This window comes from Octodon degus, unplaced genomic scaffold (genome assembly GCF_000260255.1).
Source record: "Octodon degus isolate 3935 unplaced genomic scaffold, OctDeg1.0 scaffold00026, whole genome shotgun sequence".
In the NCBI taxonomy this organism is placed as follows: domain Eukaryota; kingdom Metazoa; phylum Chordata; class Mammalia; order Rodentia; family Octodontidae; genus Octodon; species Octodon degus.
In genome coordinates, this window is record NW_004524602.1 from 1,490,611 (window position 1) to 1,510,968 (window position 20,358).

At 33.9% G+C, this 20,358-nt stretch overlaps 1 protein-coding gene across 3 annotated transcripts in view; it reads right to left on the minus strand.

Annotated features, from left to right (window-relative positions):
- The window catches only part of Scaper (S-phase cyclin A associated protein in the ER), a 438,975-nt gene that overhangs the window by 313,530 nt on the left and 105,087 nt on the right, over positions 1-20,358 (minus strand). For all 3 annotated transcript variants that reach the window (XM_023712676.1, XM_023712675.1, XM_023712677.1), the window contains 6 exons: positions 16,386-16,526; positions 13,808-13,963; positions 10,928-11,070; positions 4,597-4,678; positions 1,569-1,721; positions 946-1,053 (listed from right to left, as the gene is read on the minus strand). In XM_023712676.1, the coding sequence (XP_023568444.1) occupies positions 946-1,053; positions 1,569-1,721; positions 4,597-4,678; positions 10,928-11,070; positions 13,808-13,963; positions 16,386-16,526 (783 nt within the window). The remainder of the gene's footprint in view (positions 1-945; positions 1,054-1,568; positions 1,722-4,596; positions 4,679-10,927; positions 11,071-13,807; positions 13,964-16,385; positions 16,527-20,358) is intronic.

Genomic DNA, 20,358 nt, shown 5'->3' on the forward strand with positions numbered 1-20,358 from the left:
TGGTCCCGCCGGCGCAGGGTAGCAGGAAACTCTCTGCACACTCACCGGACCTGGGCTAGGACTCGTGAATTGCTCATTCTTGAGTAGCTCTAGAAATTTCCTTTTTTTTTTTTTTTTTTTTTTGTGGAACCGGGGATTGAACTCAGGCCCTTGCACTTGCCAGGGAAGCACTTACTCCACTAAGCCATCTCCCTGGCCCAGAAATTTCCTATTTTTAACAAAACAAATTCATAGGTTATTGAGCTATACTATGTAAGTCTCAGTAACAACTGAAAGAAAAATGATTACAAATAGATTATGAAAATATAAATTCCACATTAAGAATTATTACAGATGAATAAATACTGCATTTCCAAAGATTTCTGAGTAGTTTATGGGTTCAAAATCATCCACATACAAGAAAAACATACTGTTAACTATTTTTATTTTTCCTTTTTTAATGTGTTTGGTTGTTACAGGGTCTCACTATGTAGCTCAGACTCACAGTGATCCTCCTGCTTTCAGCCTCCCCAGCGCTGGGATTACAGACATGTACCACCATTCCCAGATTCTGTGGTGGGCTCAACCTGCCCTGGGGGCAGGGCTGGTAAACCATGTTGTGCTCGGGATGGAACCAAGGTCCCTACTTGCCTAAGCTTGATTAAGCACGCACTTTAGTCCACTGAATCTCACTGGTTGCACATTACCTGTTTTGTAGTAAATTTGACACAGAACTGAGTAATACCTGTCCCATTATTAAAATATCAAAACAAACTTTTTCTTGTGCAAAATTTATGCAAATAATACATTACATTTTTAGTTATTAAATTAATATGTGCTAACATAATATATTTACATACTGTATGACATATAACTTTAAATATCAGAAATACATGTAAATAGTAATTCTTTATAACAAAAAATCACATAGATAATAAAGTATAAATGAGCAGAAGTAAAGCTTACCACTTCTTCATCTGAAAGCTCACGTCCTTGGATGCTGCTATTCTCTCTCACAGCTTGCTGATGTTTTTTTCCCTTAATGTGGCTAAAAAGATACACCTCTGAAGAGATCTAAAAGCATGAAATTGAAGCAGTGAAATCAACATAAATCTAATTTTAGATATTACACATTTAACACCTGCATACACAACAGGCAAATTAAGATCAGCTTACCATTTATATATTAGGTCTAAAAATATTCCCTTAACACATAATTATGAGAATCCTTCAAAGATGTATGATCAAAAAGGGAATGCCATCCATCACAGCTGGCCTAACAGGATTATCACTTCCTCTAAGTTTAAGGTTCAACTGTCAGCACTGAAAATGGTGCTTTTCTTCAAGTAAACTATCAGTGAGTAGGTAAGCATCCATTTTAATAGCAACAGCATGCTGTGGAACTCTGCACTGCTATTCCTAAATGCCGCTACCTGTACTACTTATTTTCATTGAAAATCATTAAAGAAATCTATGGTATTTCAGCAGATGCCTACCATGAGTCTTAAGAGCCTAGAAGATTATATTCCATGGTTCCTTCCACTTTAGAACATCTAAATTATAACACCATGATAACAACATGGACTTACCAGGACACTGCAAAGAGAACACTGCTTCTTTCTTTCATAAGGGGTCAGTTTGGGAGCATAATCAGTATTTGCATGTCGTCCACTGCTTAACTCTGCAGCTTTTTCTTTTCTTTGTTCAATTTGCTCCATGTGCCTCCGAATACTTTCATCATGCTGCAGATGAAATCAAAGTCAAAAAAATTTAAAAGAGTTCTAATCATACTAAGGAAGATTTCCAGTAAAGCTTAGAAATAATAGGGGATGGACTTACTTAGGTACTAAACTGTACACTAAAGACAAAGGTTTATGCAAAGCCCTTTAAAATATCCAACATGCAAGGTAATGTTTCCTAAAGTATGTTCCATGGGACATTATAGAGGTATGGTGGGAGTAAATTTAGAAAACAGTAAGTTAAAGATGAGCAAATTTTTTAACATACAATTTCATGGGGTCTCTAGTATGTTGCTGTGCTCTGACTCAATAAGCTTAGCTATGAATAGGCAGCATTTCATAAATCAGTTGCCCACCACACACTTTTGAAAACACACTATGGGAAATGCTCAGCTGTGGGTAAAACCCGTATCTCGCCATACAGTAAAGCTTATTATGACACAAAACTCTACATAGCCCATTCCCTAATTTTTTTTTAACCTCCAGGAACTATCCAGGGAATTTCTCTAACCACTAACAAGTCCAGTTATTTAAATACAGGATGACTAAAAATTATATATTTTCATTAATTTTATAGATAATAATATACAATTTTTGAACTATTAAATCAAATTTATTAAATAATTTTCTGTGTATGATATATCTTAAAACATTCAAAAGCAACAAAATATAATCTAAACAGTAGTATCTAGACTGAATTCTTTTTGAATTTTTGTCTTTCTCTGAACAATACATTTCACATGGTTATGTTGATCTTGTTTGCTGTGGGTGGTATACTTTCAATAACACATCTATCCACCAAATGTAACAGCTTATTCTGGCTAGAGTTTTGCTATCAAGTATTTTTTAATTATTGGTCTATTAGACCTAAACTAAATTGTAAATGAATTTTTGAACCCCCTTGTTTTGAATAAATAACAAGTAAGTTCCATATTGTTTGGTCCAGACTATGCACAAATATTTTATAATATTTTACCTTGGTTTTTGATTATAGGATAGCTTGGTAGATGTTGGTCAACTCTGTCAACACCACCCACTGAAGTATTAGAATCAATGACCACTGCTGGAATTATTTTAGTTTTGTTTCTTCTTTCAAATTCTATCATTTGTGTATTATGAACAATTGACAATAAGGAGAGATTTTTTTGTCTTTCCATTTCATAACACAGACTTTTCATCTCTGATATACTAACAGTTCTCCCTTCTCAGTTCTTTCTTTTTTAGATCTTTTGTTACTTCCTTCCTGTTTATCCTCAGTGTCCCAAACATGTCTGTTTTGTACTATAAAAGAGTAACAGTGAGTTCTGGAGAAGTATAAAATTTATACCTAATGTATTCATGTTAAGAATTTTTATAAATTTTAGCACAAAATTATAGGTTATTTTCACAAATAAAACATAAATTAGTAAAAGAAAATAACCATAAGGGACTAGGGAGGTAGCTCAGTAGAATAAGCACTTGCCTGGCAAGTACAAGGACCTGAGTTCAATCCCTGGTACCACAAAAAAAAATTTAAAAATAACCAGAACTTATTATTAGATTTCTCTACAAACAAACATTAAAGGCAAATACAATGTATTCATAAAATAGTATGCAAAAATAGTAGATATAAAACAAACAGATGTAAGAGTATGTCTTGTGCAAACAAGAACTGACTGGTGGGGCCAGGGAGATAGGTCAGTGGTTTAAGTGCCTGCCTGGCAAGCACAAGGTCCTGAGTTCCATCCCCTGTACCAAAAAATCTGACTGGCAAAAATGACTCCTGTCCTAGCAGTGCTCATGATGTAAACATACCCTCAACCTGAGTGCCACGTAAGGTAAACTGTTAACTCTTTAAAAGCTATTTCAGACCCAGGCCTGTGTACTCATTCTTCTTGCATATGACTACTGGAGTGGATTCCACTCACCCACTCATTCTCCTGTTCATTCATCTCGATCTTCCTTTAACATCAGCTTAGGTATTATACCCTAAAATAATTTTCCTGAATTCTGGCACCACTAATGTCAGTGTCCTCCTCTGCCTTCCATAGCACTCCATGTATACTTCCATCTGTACGGAAACTGCTGAGCATCTGAATTGCACACTCCATTATGAGTTTCCTGACAATTGAAATCACAACCTTATTCATTCATAAATTTTTATCTGCTGAATTATAATTAAAGGAATATTAATTTTCTAGGTATACAAGTAGTAAAATATGATCTACTTTGACAGATAAATAATTCTGATATAATGCAAATATTCATATGTTAAAGATACCTACATCTTGTAGTAATGGCAAAAATTTTCTAGAAAATATCAATTGTTCCATTTGGGTGTGATGGTGTATGCCTAAAATTCTAGTACTCTGGAAGCGTAAGGCAGGAGGATCTCAAATTCAAGCCCAATCCAGGCAACTGAGAGAGGCCCTTCCTCAAAACAAAACAAACAAAGGGAATGTAAGCTCCCTTACATTCTGGTTCAATCCCCAGTAGTTCCTCCCCAAAAAAGTCAATTTATCATAATATTTCAATCTACAACTGTGTAACCCATATATATTTAAAGTCAAATCAATATAAGAAGAAGAAACATCTTTTAGTATATTTCTAAATGATAACAGTTTATGAATACCCGAAGCCTAGCAGTCATACCTTCAAGTCATTAAATTTCTGGGTACATCCAGAAATATTAATTTTCCTTTAATATTTTTCCACAAAGCACCTTACTACCTCACCAAATGTAGACTTCAGGTAGCTGACTTTGAGTCACAACCCAGTCATAGAAGACTTGTGTCTAAAGATTAATACAAATTAATTCAGCTTTTTGCTATATGTACAATTTTAATGTCATGCTCCTTTGCAAGCTCTAAAACTTCTAATTAAGAATATATATCTGTACCTTGAGCTGAATTTTTTTCTGCAGCTCTTCCATAGCTTCTTGCTGAGCAGCTGTGAGTGCTGCCAATCGTTCTTCCCGGTCTCTGTAAGAAGAGTCAGCTGCTTAGAGTAATACATCACATGAGATTAAAAAAACACATCTAGGACTCAAAGCTTCATATATTCTAAAGATTATTTATAAAGAAATTCTGAGTGTCTACTATGTTCCAGGTTTACTGCCCATTAAATATTTGGGAGCACTAGAATTTTGTCTTTATTTTTTGGTGCTGGGGCAGCAGAGATAATTAGCTATGAAAATGGGTATCTGAACATAAGGTAAACTGTTATTTAAATGTAACATTTTTCACCCGCGAGGCTAAGGCAAGAGAATTGTTGCAAGTCTGAGACCAACCTTGGCTACAAAAGCAAGCTCAAGGCCAGTATGAACCACATAGTGAGATCCTATCTTAAAAAGACAGGAAGTTAATTAATTAATTAGTTAATTAGGCATTTTGAAAACAATTATCTTCATTCCCTTGCAAAGTCCTACTAAAACCACGAGAAAGGAATAAAAAAGGCATAAACTCAAAGACAGAACAGGATAAGAAATAATCACATATGATGAACAACAATATTACAAAAACAGAAAAGCAGACCTGAGAAACCTGAAATTTAGGTTATCAAAGGGAGAAACTAGAAAGCAACTCGATCAGCAAACTCCATAAAAACTTAGAAGCCAGAGAAACCACTCAGGAAGGAAGCAATAAAGGTAAATGGGACTGCACAATTCTCCACACACAGCAAGGAAGTCAGGAGAGGCCTGCTGGAGCAGCAAACATGCAAGGCCAAGCATTCAAGACAATGACAAGGAGAAGGAGAAATAATATACTGAAAATGAGAAGCTTAAGTAAAACTCTCCACACTGAAACGCTTAGACAAACAGCACCTTCCCCTTTCAGCACACACACAGTACTGGCAGCCTGATTATTTCCCACTGCCCCAGACTTCCCCAAGGCATCTATGAGGCTTAGGGTAGCCTCAGAGAAAGTCAACAAAAACATAAGCAGGGATACTCTAAGTAAAGCCCAGTTCCCCACAGACCTTCAGAGTGGCCCATTATTTTCTAAATCCAGCCCAAGACATTAACATACTGAAACTGCTATCCAGTGTTGCATAAAAAGAGAGGACTAAGGAAAAAATATGGAGATATGGGTGATGAGCATTGGACATTGGAAGAGAATTTCTATAATGAAGTGAGGGATGAAAACTAATAACATAAAAAAGATGCCAAAAAAAGGAAAATGTGTTGAGTGTGGTGGCACACACCTATAATGCCAGTACTCAGGAAACTAAGGCAGGAAGATCGTCATGTGAGTTCAAGAACAGCCTGGGCTGCATAGTGAGTTCAAGGCCAGCCTGTGACCCCGTCTCAAAATAAAGTAAGAAACACAAAAATTTTTCAACACAACTATAATTATCAACCTGTGGAGAACAAGAAAATATTTTATGCCCATGAAACAAGAACGGAATGCTATTTATGAAAAAAGGAGTAAGAGAAAAAAATATGTATATGTTTAAAATACACAAAAAGAAACAGTTTAAATCATTAGAAAAACAGAGAAAACTAAAATATTCTAAAAAGTAGAATAAAAATTCATTAAAGGAGAAAATAGTTATGAAAGGATAAAAAAATTAGATTAAATTCAGGAGATCCAACAACTGCTAATATCAGTTCTACAAGAAATACATAATCAAAAAATGGGATGGAAGAAATACCAAGGTATAAAATCTCTATAAAAAGACTGTTTTAAAGGATATGACCTTCCAGACTTTATGTGCCTATTACCACAATGAATACAAATGCAAAACACATGGAACAATTGTTTTTGAAGAAACATAAACAGTAAAAATTGACTACTTAGTAGCAACAGTAGAAGTTAGGTTCCAATCAATGCCTTGTAAATTCTGAGGGGAAATTATTGCCAATTAAGTATTCTGTGCCTGATCAAGTAGAAGGTGGAATAAAACACATTTGCACTGCCTCAAAAAAGGTCCCTAGAATGGTTCTTGTGTTAGGTACTCAAGAATATGCTCCAGCAAAACCAGAGTTTATTCAGAAAAAAGAAGAAATGGTACTGGAGCCAATTAGTTTAACATAGGAGGAAGATAAAAAGAGGTTCTAAGATAACATTTCAAAGGACTGAAAGGATCAATCCAAACTGAAGTCAAAAGATATAGGAATTCAGAGTGCTATCTCTAAGAAAAGTTTAACTGACAGAATTATTAATAAATTCAAATATGTTCAAATTGCTAGTTCCTTTTTAATGTTTGGAAATGAGTCAGTGACTGGGGCACAGGAAAAAAAAACAAACTGAAACAAGGCAATCATTCACTCAGGGACAACAACAAGTCACAACATAAAGGAAAGATAATTGGATTATACTAAGTAGCTCAGTTTTCAGAGTAAGAAAGACTGCTGAAAACATTTAACCAAATCAAAATTGAAGAAAGGGGAATTTTGAATGTAAAATGAAGATATGAGAGGAAATACTAAAACCTCATCATTTTTAGTAGAAAAATCAAATAATTTCTGTATAGAAAATTCAAGAAATAACAATGTAAGCATGTTTCTTAGAAATATGTGAGTATTGGGCAACTTAGAAACAGATGTCTTCAGCTTAATGAAGCTAAAGTAGTTTGCTTTACAGGAATGGTAATTGAAGTAGAGAGATATGGGGCCAGGGAACGTCATTCTTAATTATAAAACTGGTAGACTACTTAACTTTACATAAATTTTATTTTGATAAATGTGTTTCTAATTTAAAAAATAATATTAAGGATAGGGCTTCTAGCTATGAGAGATCAATGAATCTTTTGCCCCAAAAGAAGTATAAAACATAACAAAATTGCTAAAAAAAATTTCAAGGTTCTGAAGCTCAACTAAAGACAATAAATTCAGAAATTAAGAAGTATTTTTATATATTTACTGATGCAAGCTACAGATTTGCTTAAATACATTATCTAAAAATGTCTACTTTACAATAAAGAACTAAGAGACATATAAAGTATGGCAAATCCAGGAAAACTCTGTGGATGAAAGTCTCTAAATGAAGTCTATACTGTTTTAGCAAACAAAGAGGACTATATGGCTATAGAGCTCTTACAAATGTGCTTAAGTAATTAAAGGAAAGCATGCCAAAACAGTTAAAAAAAGATGACAATGATTCCACAAACATGGAATTTCAAAAAAGAAACAGAATCAGTTTTTAAAAAACTTTCTAGTAAAAGGAACTAGACTCCTAAATTAAAATAGCTTATCTGAGGGCTGGGAATATAAAATACAAGATGAATTTGGGATATCTGTAGCTTAAGAAAGAAAATACTCAAAACAAAACAAAAATAAACAAACAAACAGATGAAGTTAATCAAAGGGACACAGGATCCAACTAAAAAAATTTCCCATGTTCAAAGATAGAACAATATGGCACATAATATTGTGTGAGATTACTACTCAAAAGTATGAAATAAATATACTCAAGCTATACTGATATTGTTAAATAAAGAAATGTGCTATGGTTGTCCACAGTTCATCCTGGAAGCCTGGTATGGTGGAACAATGTGGGAAGAGATGAGATCTCTGAGAGGTGAGGCCCAGCAGTTAGGTTCCAGATGTGATGTCCCAAAGGGATTGGCATGGGGCTCAGAAAATCTTGGTTAGTTCTAAAAGAACAAGCTGGGTGCTCCTCTCGTCCTGCTTTCCTGTCTCCCCAGAAGATCTTTTCTTCTTTAGTACATTCTACCATGATGTTATCCACCATGGTGTGATATAGCCAAGGGGTGCCAGACTGGAGCTGGTACTATAATCTTTGAAGCCCCCTCTAAAAACGGTGAGATAAAGATCTCTCTTCTTCATGTATTACCCAGTCTCAGGTATTTTGTTATAGTAATAAAAATGGCCAATTCAGGAAGAATAAACAAATGTCCTGCACAGAAGAATTTCAAGTAATATATATATAGTTACTCTTTGCATCCTACCATTTGAGTTTATACTATCAGTGGCCTGCTTCTAAAGAGGACAATACAAAGAAATTTTAAATATAACTTGGTAACCAAACCTCAGCTAGGTAATAAACATTACCATCTCTGAGGGTTGAGAGAATGACATGTTTGTGAAGAATGGCACCTTAACTCTGGAGTCTTCCTCACAAAAGACTAGCCCCAATCTAAAAAGAGAAGAACATCAGGCAGGTCCTCATTGGGTAAGTTCTATAAAATCTAACCATTACTCCTCAACACTGTCATGTCATTATAAGGTCAGGAAAGTGTGAAAAACTGTTATAGCTCAGAGGAGCCTAAAAAGAATGACAACTGAATATATGAAGACACAATGGCCTAGACAAAATGCACTAATTTAATAAAAACATGAATGTATAAGCAAAGATAAACACAAAGGCAACCCCATGCAAATCATATTCAAACTGACAAATGATAAAGAGAATTTCCTGAAGGCATAAAGAAAAAACAACTCACAACACGAAGGGGAAAGATTAATGGCAGACTTCTCATCAGAAACAACAGAATACGCAAAATACTAAAAGAAAAACCAAGAACTCTATATCTAGTAAAACTATTTCCAGAAAAGCAAAAACCAAGGTAATTACTAAAAATCAAACTCTCTTACTAGGAATACAAAAAGAAGTCCATCTGCTCAAGTGATCAACAAAGGTAACTCAAATGCACACACTAATAAATGAAGTACATCAGAAACTATAAGTATATGGATAAATATAAAAGAATGAACAAATAGTTTTATTCTGGTTTCTTTTAAAATATAGGACTCCATAAAAATAACTGTAACACTATATTATTTAATTTATGATATAAGATGTGAGATATGTAACAACAATAACATAAGGGCACAGGACAAAGAAATACACCAGACAAAGTTACTCTATTTTACCAAAATTAATTCATTTGTAACCTTAAGTAAATTGTAATAAATCAAGATGATTAACATAATCCAGAGAGTAACTATTAAGTAAATAATTAATACAGCGCATTTTTTAAAAATTAAATAAGTTGAAATAATTTACCACAAAGTACTAGCTTTTTTTTTTTTTTCGGTCCTGGGGATTGAACTCAGGCCATTGGACTTGCCAGGCAGGCAATTATGCTGTTGAGCTACCTCTTCCACCCAGTACTAGCTTATTAAACAACAAAGCAGTAAGGATGGAAACAAAAAAGACTTGATATATACAACAGTTATCAAACGACAGACATAAATTTGACCAAAATCAATAATTACATCAAATGAGAACATACTCTATTCCAATAAACTGTCCCAGCCAAAAGGCAGAAATTAGTAGACCAGACAGAAAAGCAAGCTTCAACTAAATGTAGTGCATAAAGGACATGTTTAAGAAACAGAAACACAAGGAAGTTGAAAGTAAAAGGACAAAAGAGGTACCTTATAAATAGTAACTATGGTTATATTAAAACAGAGAAAAAAAATTGTCCTTAAAGCAAGAAATGTTTTTTAGAAGCCAAAGAGGAACATTTTAAAATAAAAGAATTAGTCTCAACGAAATATGTAACAATTACAAGTTCCATGCACTTCAGTAAGTAAGCATCAAGCTACATGAAAACAAAGTCTGAAAACTGAAGTATGAAATACAAATTTCACCTTTTAAATTTAAAGACTTCAATAATCTTTTCTCAAGAGTTGAGAAAACTAGACCAAAACTAAGTCACAAAGATGAGCCAACATTCTAAGTCCACTGAACTGATAGAAAGCAGCCCTTTGCTAGCAGCTGAAGATGTATTATTTCCAAGGTCACAGAGTGTTCCCAAGAGTGACTACATCCAAGGCTAGAAAAATGTAAATTACACACTAAAACCATGCAAAGTGTGGCTCTTCTGGCAAAAAAGATTCCAGTAGAAATCAATAACAGAAAAAATGTGTGCTATTCCCATGTAGTTGGAAATAAACTTTTTAATAACTTATGAATCAAAAAAAAAACCACACAAAATATCTCAAGTTGATCTGTCACTCATGCCCCAATATCTTCCTAAAATGTTCCTTTTTGCTTAAGTGAACCAAAATCAGATTTTCTTTTTTCAATCAAATATCTTAAAATATCAAGTTTCTCACCCAATAGAAAATTTCAAAAGATTTCCATGTTGAGTGTAATGTCACAATACCTAGGAATGAAAATCTGGTACATTTAAACTTTTGTGACTACATCTAAAAAATAAACATGACATCAAATGGCTGTTTTATTAAGGACTGATTTAAATATTTACTCAGTGTAAAATTCTCCTCATAATCAACATCCAGCTAGCAAATGAGGTACCTCGCTCTCTCCCGAGCAGCATCCTCACGGGCTTTTTCCTTCTCTTGTCTCTGCTGTTCAATCCGAGCTTCTTGTTCTCTCCTCTTCATCAATAATTCTTCTACACGGGCCTGCCGCTCTGCTTCTAGAGCCCTCTTGCGTTCCTGATGTTCAAAATATTTTTTTAAAAGACATTAGAATTACATGTAAATGTAAGTAATTAAAGGTGACATACATTCTATACTGCTTTAAATATTCAACTTTATATATTTATGGTTTACTACTGCATATGATGCTTCTCTGTATATAAACAGTAAGGATATCTTATATATATATATATATATATATGTACATAAAACAGTAATGATATCTTTTTATGTATCATTTAGCAGCATTACACATAATTATGAGAAATACTATTTTATAAAACATTATGTTGCTACATGTTCTATTATAGCTATAGAAATATCTAAACATAATGAAAACATTGTAGTTAACAGATTTTATTTCCAAAGTAAGCTTCCATTACAGAGTTAAAGAAAGCTTCTGGGAAAGTGAAAGAGGCAACTTAATACAGCACAGTGGGTATGACACAGGGCACTAGGCCAGATTCCATGTTTTTGTTTCCTGCATGACTCCAGGCTAGGGAGTTACACTCTTTGTGCCTTAGTTTTCTGGGAGAAAAATAACAATAATATATATTTCTTATGACTTGGTAAAGAACACATCAGATACTACATAGAAAGCATTTACAAGAGAGCCTGGAATGGAGTAAATTCTCAGTAATTAGTTATCATTCTCAAGGCAGAAGATACTTCATCAAAATGGAGCATGCTTTAACACAAAATACTGTGTCTTGTGTATATTTCTGTCTAGAGGTACTTTGCTAATGTTCACTGAGCCACCAGCAGAACTGACACCTTTCTTTCAACCTGGTCTATTTTCCAGATATTACAATCTGCCTCTTCCCCTCACTGATGATTAATGGAACATGCTGATCTAGGTTCTAGAAATATATATATATGGCCTTGGGAATGTCACTATGCCTCAAAGAATGCTGGTAGCCTGTGAGGTACTAAATTATTAATATAGGTAACTACTCACCCTAGTGTTTGCCTATAGTAAGAGTTAGTAAAGGTTAGCAGAAAAAAAAGAGGTAGTTTATGTTCAGGTAATGCTTGATGACAGATCCAAACAATTCTGAGAGGTTACTGAGCTCACAATAACTTCCTCTTCTCTCACCCCAAGGAAACCCACCTCAGGAAGTCTGAAGGATCAGTGAATCATTTTCACTCTCCCACTTTCCCACCCCATCTGCCAAAAAGAGACTGGGATCTAGAATGCACACTGTAGACTGCAAGAAGTGAATGATTAATCATTAAATATATTATTTTGTATCTGCCATACTATTCATGGACTGGTTCAAACATTACTAATCAAGAATATATGGAAACTTGTTTATTAGCTATACAAAATTTCAAAATCTCTTAAGATTGAAAACAATCAAATCTGCTACATAAAATGTTAAAGAAAATACAAACAAAAATATTTTCTCTTTGTCATATTTGCTTAGAGTAAAAAAATCATGTCATATTTGATTTAAAAACCAAACACTCTAAAAATATAATTATAAAAATATGAACAGGCTTCCTAAGAGAAATATATTACTATACAAAAATAACTCTGCACAGTGTAGCTAAGCTATAGACTTACAACTACTGTTTAATGTCAAGTTGTTTGCTATTTTCATGGATATAAGATTTACTTACACTGTACCAATAAAAGTTAACTGAACTTCAAAGACCAACCTAATTTGTTTTCAGTAAATGGAAAAGATAATAAGTAGCTGTAGAGCTTTGGAGCAAAACTAGTAAATTTGGCTAGCATTTTACAATTTAAAACGGTTCCCTAAAGATAGGAAACTTTGTATTCCTCAAAGCATACTGCATAGGTCAGTGGTCTCCAAGTATCTATATGGTAAGTCTGAATTTGCATGTGTTCTTTACACCAAAAACATTACAACTTAAGAGTCTAAGGTCAAGATATTTTATTATTAAAGAAAATCTAAAATAAACAGAAACACAATTTATGCCTTAACCTTTCTTCATATCCTGGAAATGGCAGCTAAGTTAAGGTTTGCTGCAGAGGTGAAAAGTATCTGATGATACTGGCCAGTAAAGGATAGGTGCCCCTATCATAAATAAAAAGATGACCCAGTTCTTATGGCCAGATATACTTACTAAAAGCCACCTTTTTTAATAAGGAGAAGAGGACACATTCTTGCCTAACTCAACTAGAAAAGAACAGAGAATATACTATTAATTTCTATTAGTACATTGAAAGGAGCAGTTATGTTTATATTATTTGGCCAATCTTACACACCTGTGCAACTACTTTGATGATAACAATATGCAATATAATAATCATTAATTCCCTATCATTTTTGTTTTGAAATTCTGTATCATTTTGGGATTTTTTTATTATCTTTTTTTCTTTCTTTCTTTCTTTTTTTTTTTTTTTTTTTTTTTTTTTTTTTTTGCTGAACTGGGGATTGAACTCAGGACCTTGCTCTTGCCAGGCAAGCGCTGATTCTATTGAGCTATCTCCCCAGTCCCTTTTTTAATTATCTTTAAAATAAAAAAAGAACAGATAATCTGTCAGTTCAACTCTTCATCTAGAGATTTTGTTTTTATGACTTCCATCTACTGAAAGAGGTACTAACAACCTTATCTGAAGGAGTAAACACCGTTTTCCTGCCCAAGCAATCCTATGTTAATCCCTGCACATCAAGAACAAAGAAAAAAAAAAAGAACAAAGAGATTATACTCCTGGATCCTTAGCACCCAGAGCCTAGGACATGAGAGGTGTCACTCAGCACATGCATGTGGAATCAACTCTTACCTGCACAGCTTCGTCACGTGCTTGCTTTTCTACCTGTCTCCTCTGCCGCTCTTCCTGTAACTCATTAAGTCTCTGCTCATATTCCTTCAATTTGGATAAAACATCATGCCGTTTATTCTGGGCTTCAAGTGTATTTATAAAAGCAATTTCATTTACCTTCAATAAAGACAAAGAAAATAGGGTTCAAATCCTGTTAACCTAGGACACATCACAAGAATAAGAACTTTAACAATAGTTTTTAATATAAAATATAAACCAATGATAAGACAGAAGAAAAATGAGTGATTTATGGGTTTTTCTTGCAATATATACTTCCAAATGAGTCATAATGCAATGTATTTAACAAACTCACAGGCTTGCTCTGTAAGAACTGATTTAGAAGCTGCCATAGAATATAGTTTTAACTATATCACAAAACAAAATTCTTACAAAGAACTTAAGATTCTTACAACTTTATCTTATAGAGTTCTACAACTGTAATTTCAAAGTACACAAACAATATTACAGTTTATTAGGTACCGTTCATGTTAATTGAATGAGTTAAAAAGGATGCAAGTTATAATAAACAAATCATTTTTCCTTGACACATTAAATGAATGACAGTTAAATACAAAACACTGAAGTACATGCTGCAAGCTCACACTCTTGTGTGCTGCTTTATAAGAGCTGACTTCTGCAATACCTGTTAGAAAGGTGCGCCCAAACTGCAAGCTAAAACCCACTTATTTATTGCAAAGTGCCAACAATGCAATTAAACCTAAACACTGAGGTTTTGAGTTAGAAAAAAAACAGCTCATTCATTAACATCTTTTGTCTTAAAAAAATTATAACATGCCAGTAGCCAACACTGATAGACAATAAAACTTTGAGGAGTAAAGTATAGCAAATAATGAGGTTCAAAGCTTCAGTTGGGATTAAATCTCTTACTCTTGAAAGCTAAAGGGAGAGCATGTCACAATGAAAACAACGTACTGAAGGAGGGAAGTAAACATGGAGCTAATTCTGACAGAAGCAGATAGCAGAAATCCATGCTATTCAGTAAAACCTAGCTCAAGATGAATAAATGCATACAAAAAGATTTGAATATAGTTCTCATTCACTTTTCTTAATGTCTGTACCACAAGCACAATTTCTTATTTTATGAAAAAAAAATTTTCAAGGGCCTGGGAAGATAGTTCGGTAGAATAAGCACTTGCTTGGCAAGCACAGGGTCCTGAGTTCAATCCCCAGTACCACACACACACACAAAAAAAATCATAATCAAATAATAAACAGAATAGCAAAAGTAATTATACTTTGTATTGTTATCTTCAAAATAATTACTCAGTACAAAACATAAACAAAAAAAGATTTTTACAAAAAACAAAAAAATTTCATAAATTCTCTTTTCAACAAACTAAAACTTTCGATTTTTTTATAAATGAAACATATCAGTATATATACTGAAATATTTTTAAAACAATGGTGTACGCTATTTGGAAAATATTTCAACTTCTTCCTATTTTCTGTTCATTGCTTTTCTATTTTGCTCTTTACACAAGCACAATTTTAAAAGTAGATCAACTATATAAGCATTTTTCAAACTTCAGTGGAAGAACACAATAATTAAGTACATTCAAGAAAAATTTATTCATATAGTATCAGGATTCACATATTAAGCATAAAACAAGATGAAACAAAAAATAAGCAAGATCTAGTATATCAACCACATAAAATTTGGATGAAAAAAAAATTTGAATGAAAGAGAATATGTAAAAGTGGAGTGGGGAAAGCTGGATGAGAAAAATATATAACTAAAAAAATAGAAAATTCCTTATGCAAGCTTTGGAACACTTCAGAAATTTAGTAAGAATGTGAATTAAAAGGGGCAAAGAGATTATCATAAGATAGTGATTAGAGAGCTAAAGAAACAAACTGAACAGAAAAGTAATGCTATCACAGAAGTAATCAAATTAGGAAAAGCATGGAACAGAACAGAGACGGTAAGAACTGAAATTACTAACAGAGGAAAAGGTTTATATTGATCATGGTTAATGTATTATTTTTAATAGAGACTAAATAAATAAATAAATATGCTTTGACTATGGAGAACAAGTCAAGATTACCTAATAGAAACAAAGACAAAGGTAAATAATATCTATGCACATAAGAAAGGCAACAGAAAATATTCCAACATAAAATATAAGAAACATAATCTGATGGGTAGAGACAAAATGAAGATTGAAATAATCTACATTATCCCATGAAAAACAGATTCAGAAGATCAACATCAATAATATCCAATACTACATTATACAACATTAAGAAAGAAAAATAAAACTTTAATTTCCAAACAGTAAATGTAAGTTATCCACAAGAAAGCCAAAACTCCATGTGGCCTCAGGAATTCTTCCCCAGAGAAACAGTTAATAATAAAATAAGCTATTGTACCCAGTAAATTTCAAATGAGCCAGTAAAATATTCTGTTATTCTGAAACAGAATAAATACTTGATAAACAGGAACTTCTATTACCATTATATAACACCTGAAACAAGAACTTGGGCAATTGATTAGGGTCTTGAAACATCTATAATATACCTTGGCTTCTTCCTCTTGTGCTTTTTTCACAATTGCTTGTAATTGCACCTCTCGTTTAAATTCAGCATGAAGTAATTTCTCTTCCATCATCCTACGCCGTTGATCAAGTAATTCTTCCTTCCATTTCCGGACATCCTTCTCCTAGGTATGGCAAATTATCAAATCCTTAATATCAAAATAGACAATAATTTAACAGAAGGGCAAACAGTTTAATGGCTTATGAAATACCTGAAAATGGAAAAATCAGCAGAAGTGTGAGAAATGATGGAAGACACAGATGATGATGCTAGACTACTGACATCCATAATCTACCCTGCCCACTTACATTTAGTAGCTATGTAACCTGAGCTGCAATTTTAGCCTGTGTCTTAATTTTCTTCTCTACAAAAAGAAAATAAAAATAGTGCCAAACTCATGAAAATTGAATAGATGCAAAACCCTTAGAACACAGGATTAGCTATGACTCTGTAGAAATATTTGCTCTTATTTTCACTGTAACCCACAATGAGCAAAAAACATATGAATTATAATGAAAATAGAGAGCCCCAGGCCCAGTATGTAAGTGGGACTGCCTGGGGCCCACCAGATCCTCATTCAACCCAGGCGTGGCATGTCAGTGGGACCATTCAGACCCTTTGGAACCTCATTCGACCCAGGTCCAGCATGTGAAGGAGAGTGCCTGGGACCTGCCAGATCCTCATTCAACCCAAAGCCGAGGCCCAGGTTGTGAGTGAGACTGCCCAGGGCCCCCAGATTCCCATTCGACCTACAGCACAGCCCTACCTGTAAGTGGGATTGCCCAGAACCTCTGGATCATCATTCGTCCCAGGCCTGCCATGTGAGTGGGACACCAGGCCCCACCGGATCATCATTTGAGCCAGAGCCCAGGCAAGGCCTGTGAGTGAAACTTCAATCATTACATAGGCCCGGTGTGGAACCCTGGGGCAGAACACCCTGCAGAGAGGCTAGAAGCAAGACCCACTCAGCTGATCTAAGAGCAGAACATCTTGCCAGAGTGGAACAGAGGGGTCACCTCCAAGGGCTGCAGCAGGAAGAAGTGGAGCACAGCAGCCAGACCCAGGCCACACCCACCTGGACGAGTTTGAACTTGCTAGATCCGGACCTGGTGCTAAGGTAATAACTACGAAAGCTCTACACCAAAGGTTACAAGTCAGTGCTATACAAAATGACAAAAGGAAGGAGCAAAATGCATTGTCAGGCCTCATGCCCACCCAGAACAAATGCAGAAGACAATAGCATAGAAAAATTTAGGAATCACACACCTAAAATCTCTGAAATAATAGCCTCTGAAGTAAAGAAACAACTACAAAAAGGTATAGAGGAAATCAGATCAGAAATAACTTCTGAAGTAAAAACAAAAATGATAACTATAATGAAATTGTACTAAGTGCTTCTAAAGAAGACACTGATAGAAAAATAGAGAATGAAAAAATGATGGAATCCTTGAATGAGCAATATAGGAAATAAACAGAATGCATGAAGCAGATTCAAAGTGATATACAGGAAATTAAAACCTAAATAACAAGCTGGCAAAACCATTTGAATGAAAGTGAAAATAGACTTTCAGACCTTAAAGACAACATTGCAGCTAGCGAAAAGGTAAGAAAAGATCTCTCAAAAACAACTAGGATGCAGGAAAATGTAATTCGACATCTGCAAGACAAAGCAAAGATGAACAACGTAAAACTAATACACATCAATGAGAAAGAATCAATACAAATGATATAAAAAGAAATGGACAGAAGTAATAGAAGAAAACTTCCCAAATATGGGAAAACAATCTGACATTCAGTAACTGAAGCATATAGAACTCCAAATGACGTTAACCCAGTTAAAACCACACCCAGACATATAATAATCAAGATCCCAGAAATTCAGCACAGGAACAGTATACTAAAAGCTGCTAGAGAAAAGAAACAGATATCATTTAAAGGAAAACCCATCAGAATAATGGCAGATTTCTCTTCACAAACCATCAAGTCAAGAAGAGCATGGAGCAAAGCACTTCAAGTCATGCAACAAAACAAATTCCAACCCAGACTGATATACCCTGCAAAACTCTCTTTCAAGTATAATGGAGAAGTGACATACTTCCATGACAAAGAACAACTAAAAAATACATGACAACAAAGCCAACCCTACACAGACTACTAGAAGATATTCTAGAGAGGGATCAAAATGTCCACAATTCCATGAATGAGAAAAGAAAGAACCCACCAAATAGGGCAAACAATTAAACACAGGAGAAAAAGAGGCATACCAGCAGTCTTTCAATTATTCTTTTGTATGCAGCAGCAATATTTCCATCAACATACTCTACAAATGTACTTCTCCTGCACCCTATGGGTCAGGATTCTTCCCGGGTCTACAGGGTGAATATCAAGGCAATAGCACTGGCTCAGTCCCACAAGTGACACCTGGCCACCAGTAAGCGTCATGGACACTGTCCATGTCTGTAACATACTAGAACTTTGTGTAATATCCTATCCCCAAACTATTAGAAGTGCTGGTCATATATGTGCCATTGCAGTATTTATGTTATGGTTTATTCTTAGTAATTCTTTACTATCATGAAAACTTTTTCTTAGTTGATATATATACAAAACCCCAAATGACATTAACCCAATTAAAACCACATCCAGACATATAATTTCTGGCCCAAATATATATATAAAATTCCAAACCCAGACTGATATACCCTGCAAAACTCTCTTTCAAGTATAATGGAGAAGTGACATTATATTGATACTGTTTTGTGGGAATCTTCAATGACCTTTTAAATAGGTTCATCTAATATAATTATATTTTACATGGTCCTGCATAACTACCATTTTGAGAGTCCTTTATTCTTTATCCAGGACCATATAACAGCTTCTCTTGACTTCTGGATTATGATCTTTCTTATTTTCTATTTGCTACATCTGGAGATACGAGGAAATTCTGAATTTGTATAATTGGAAAACACTTTACTTTCAGTCTTCAAAGGTACATCTGCTAAGAATAAAATTCAGTGAGGACAGGTTTTTTTTTTTTTTCAGTCCTTTGAATTAGTCTAGTTTCTTACCCACTTGCTTTCTTTTTTTTTCTAATGTAGAATAAGATGCTAGTTAATTTTGTTCTTCCATAGCTAATATTTTTTATGTATATGCTTTATGATTTTTTTCTTTGCAATTAGTTTTGGACAATTTCAGTTTTGTGTATCTTGGTATGATTTTATTCTTATTTCTTGTGTAAAAGGTTCATTTTTCTTGGAAATGTGGTGCTATAATTTCAATGAAATTCAGAAATTTTAAGTCTTTAAATATTTATTGCCTACCCCTTTCTACTTTGAGAATTCTAATTATATGAACATAAGTTTCTTGATTTTGGCACAGAGTGAACTGTTACATGACTGATCTGTAAATTCATCCTTCTTCATTTTTTAGACAATTTTTATTGTTATATTCATTTAACTTTGTAAACAATTTATTTACAATGTGCAATCTATTACTCTCATGCTATGTATTCATTTCAGAAATCTCTCTAAAATTCACTTTGTTTATTTCTCATATCTTTCACATTTCAGTATCTGTCTACATTTTTAATATGCTATATAATTACTGATTTTCAATAAAGTTAATGAGAAAAAAAGGAAATAGTATGTATACCTTATCCTCAAAAAGTTAAATATCCCTAAGATAACCCAAAATCAGGAAAAGTAATTTTATCCTAGAGACTAGAAAACAGAAAAAAATCTGAAAAAAAATCATGTGATTTGCATAAAAAACATTTTGTGAAGGCACAGACTAAAGACAGATGTAGACCACCCTACTGTTGGGGCGTGGCTGGATGTAGAAAACTTGCCATTACATCTCCAGAAATTATTCATACAGATTCCATGTATAAATTAAGAGCATACAGTAGTTCTTTTTTTTTTTTTTTTTTTTTTTTGGCAGAACCAGGGATTGAACTC